Source organism: Poecilia reticulata, linkage group LG13, assembly GCF_000633615.1.
Source record: "Poecilia reticulata strain Guanapo linkage group LG13, Guppy_female_1.0+MT, whole genome shotgun sequence".
NCBI lineage: Eukaryota > Metazoa > Chordata > Actinopteri > Cyprinodontiformes > Poeciliidae > Poecilia > Poecilia reticulata.
The window spans coordinates 32,904,442-32,907,107 of NC_024343.1; the positions used below are offsets into that span (position 1 = coordinate 32,904,442).

Below are 2,666 nucleotides of genomic sequence, written 5' to 3' on the forward strand. Positions count from 1 at the left end.
ACAGCATCACTTCCTGATGACAACAAAACAAACGCACCCTCAGCACAAACAGCATCACTTCCTGATGACAACAAAACAAACGCACCCTCAGCAGACACACCTCTGCATCCTGACAACAATGATGAAGCAAACGCACCTTAGTGACTTTCTTCTGAAGCCGCGTCATTTCTGTAGGTGTGATTTATACATCTAGAGACATCTTTTTGATACAAATGACCTGTTCTGTCTGTTTCCCCATCTTGGTTCTGACCCAGTGGTTACCTAGAACCTCAGACCCGGCCCGTTTGCTGACCTGGTTCCGGGCGGGCAGAGTGGCGGCGCCGCGCCGTTCTCCCAGCAGCCTCTCCTCCTCCGGCAGCAGCAGCAGCGGCCGGCCCAGTCGGACGTTTTGCCGGGGGGTTCTGGGCAGCGACCCGAGCAGCGCCCCCACCAGGCCGTCGGACCTCACGGCCTTCAGGTCCTGGAGCCGCCACAGGAGGGGGGCGGAGTCACAGAGACTCAGCCCGACGACGGGGGCGGGGCTCAGTTCTTCCTGAGGCCGCAGCTCCGCCTCCATCTACAGAAACCAACCAATCAGGGACAAGGACAGAAACCAGGAGTTAGACTGAACCTGTGATTGGTGGATTCATGTCCATCATGATGGATGAAAACCAGTTCAAGTGTTAATTAAGCCTTTGAGATGCTAATCATCATCAACCTTGTCTTGTTGCCATGGTTACTGTCTGAAAGTTCAAAAATAAAAGTCTTTCTGGATCAGTCACTGAATGATCTTTTGGGATGTGCAGCCTGAATTTAAACATGTATTTATTTAACTTTACTTTCTAATTTTAATGATCAGTTTGAATTTTATTTCTGTATTTCTTTATCAGGAATTTAACTTAGTTTTGGAACATTGTAAAGCAGACAAAGAAAACATTAGTAACAAAAGTGAAACCAAAACAATAAAGCTATTATTTAAAGCAGTTAAAGCTCAACTTTAACTAACTGAAACGGACTTAAATTAACTTTGGTCTTTTACTTTTCCCATAATTTTTTCAGTAAAAAGGAAAAGAGATTCTGCCCGATCTGGTTCCGGTCCAGGAAACCTGTGACTCAAATTAACTTCATGGTAAGTTAAGGTTGTGGCTTTGCGGTCCGGAAAAGTTCTGGATCTCCAGGTGTTTGGACCAGTCAGGTTCCTCTAAACGGTTCTCGGTTCTGTTCATAGGAAGAACCGGTTCGGTGTGGACTCATGAACTCTGACAAGATCTACGTTCGTCATTACTGCCACACGGTTCGGAACCAGAATCTGTTCCAACAGCTGACATTACAAACCGTTAACCAGAACTGGTTTCTTACCTGCACGTGTTTCCAACGCTTCACGACGTGCCGTAAACTGCTCCAGCTGTAGTTCCTCTCTGCTGCCGTTAAGCCTCGGTTCCGAACCACAGCTCCCGGTACCGGTACCAGAACAGCACCGTTTAGCAGCGCAGTTAGTGTCTGTAACGATCAATACAAAACACGTAGCGAGGGTCCGCTCGTTCACAGCCAGCCGGCGGGGAGGGAGGAGCGTTTGAGGCAAACACGTTTGTTGGTGGGAGGAGTTCAGAAACGACCAATCAGAGCGATCCGCGTTGATGACGTCACGACAACCCGCAGCTTATGTTTTTTTCAGTACTTTTGGTTATACCTTTGATTGCATCTTCCTATTGGTTGAAAATGCAGCCAATAGGAGCAGAGTGAGGCTTGAACAGGCAGCAAAATGAACCAATTAGATGCTGATTATAAGATAAGGGATACTAAAGTCATAGAAAACTTTCCAGAAGGAAAAATCAAACCTGGACGAAAACTGGAAAACTTCCAATACTCCAGCTGTTCCGGTGATGAGATGCACCCAAAGCCGGGTCCGAACCAGGGTCAGAGGTCATGACTCCACATTAAAGACACTGAGCTTCAGAACAGGCTTTTATTGTGAAACACTGTACAGATGAGGCAGCCTCACCGCCTACTGCCTACGTTTCCCAGAATGCCGCTGTTGCTCAGCAAACCTAAACAACTAAGCCCCGCCCCCCAATCCAGTCCCGTTTCTGTCCAATCAGCCGCTGCTCCTGGCCGTGTCAGAGTGAAGCATGCTGGGAAGGCATCCTACGGCTTGACCTGCAGCGCCTGCAGCTCCTTCAGCAGCTGCTCCTCCTTCTGGATCTTCTCCACCTGCAGCAGACAGACAGAGCAGCTTTCTTTAAAGGTCAGAGGTCACCATACTGGTCTGAATGTTTCTCCGTATGCAGACAATATTCTGCTGTGTTTATGGATCCGTCACCTGGTTCTTCTGCAGAACTTTCCCCGACGCCTGCTGCTCCTTCAGCTCCTCGATGGCTCTCAGTTTCTGACAGAATAATCGTTCACATCACTGATTAGATTAGATTAGAAGGTTTTAATCTCCTGATGTTTGATGTCCAGGCAGCAGATCTCATGGCGGTCCCGTTTCCTCTCACCTTGTTTAAGTTCTTGATCTTCTTGTCCATCTCCGGGTCTCCGCTGCCGCCGCTCGCCTCTGATTGGCTGTGGCTCACAGGTGCGGGAGCAGATTGAGGTTCAGGGTCAGGTTTGGCCTCCTGCGTCGATATTTAAGGAGTTATCACAGATAATCAGAGACGGAGCAGCAGGACCAGGACACCTTCGCACCG

At 48.7% G+C, this 2,666-nt stretch overlaps 2 protein-coding genes across 2 annotated transcripts in view; both read right to left on the reverse strand.

The window, feature by feature from the left end:
* Nucleotides 1–1,837, reverse strand: part of tsen34 (TSEN34 tRNA splicing endonuclease subunit) — a 3,184-nt gene extending 1,347 nt beyond the window's left edge. The window contains exons 1-2 of the mRNA XM_008426753.1: nucleotides 1,339–1,837; nucleotides 251–556 (exon numbers count right to left, since the gene is read on the reverse strand). Of these exons, the coding sequence (XP_008424975.1) occupies nucleotides 251–556 (306 nt within the window). The 5' untranslated portion in view covers nucleotides 1,339–1,837. The remainder of the gene's footprint in view (nucleotides 1–250; nucleotides 557–1,338) is intronic.
* A 94-nt stretch (nucleotides 1,838–1,931) lies between these two features.
* eif2a (eukaryotic translation initiation factor 2A) overlaps nucleotides 1,932–2,666 on the reverse strand; it is a 9,374-nt gene continuing 8,639 nt past the window's right edge. The window contains exons 14-16 of the mRNA XM_008426752.1: nucleotides 2,475–2,594; nucleotides 2,300–2,365; nucleotides 1,932–2,190 (exon numbers count right to left, since the gene is read on the reverse strand). Of these exons, the coding sequence (XP_008424974.1) occupies nucleotides 2,125–2,190; nucleotides 2,300–2,365; nucleotides 2,475–2,594 (252 nt within the window). The 3' untranslated portion in view covers nucleotides 1,932–2,124. The remainder of the gene's footprint in view (nucleotides 2,191–2,299; nucleotides 2,366–2,474; nucleotides 2,595–2,666) is intronic.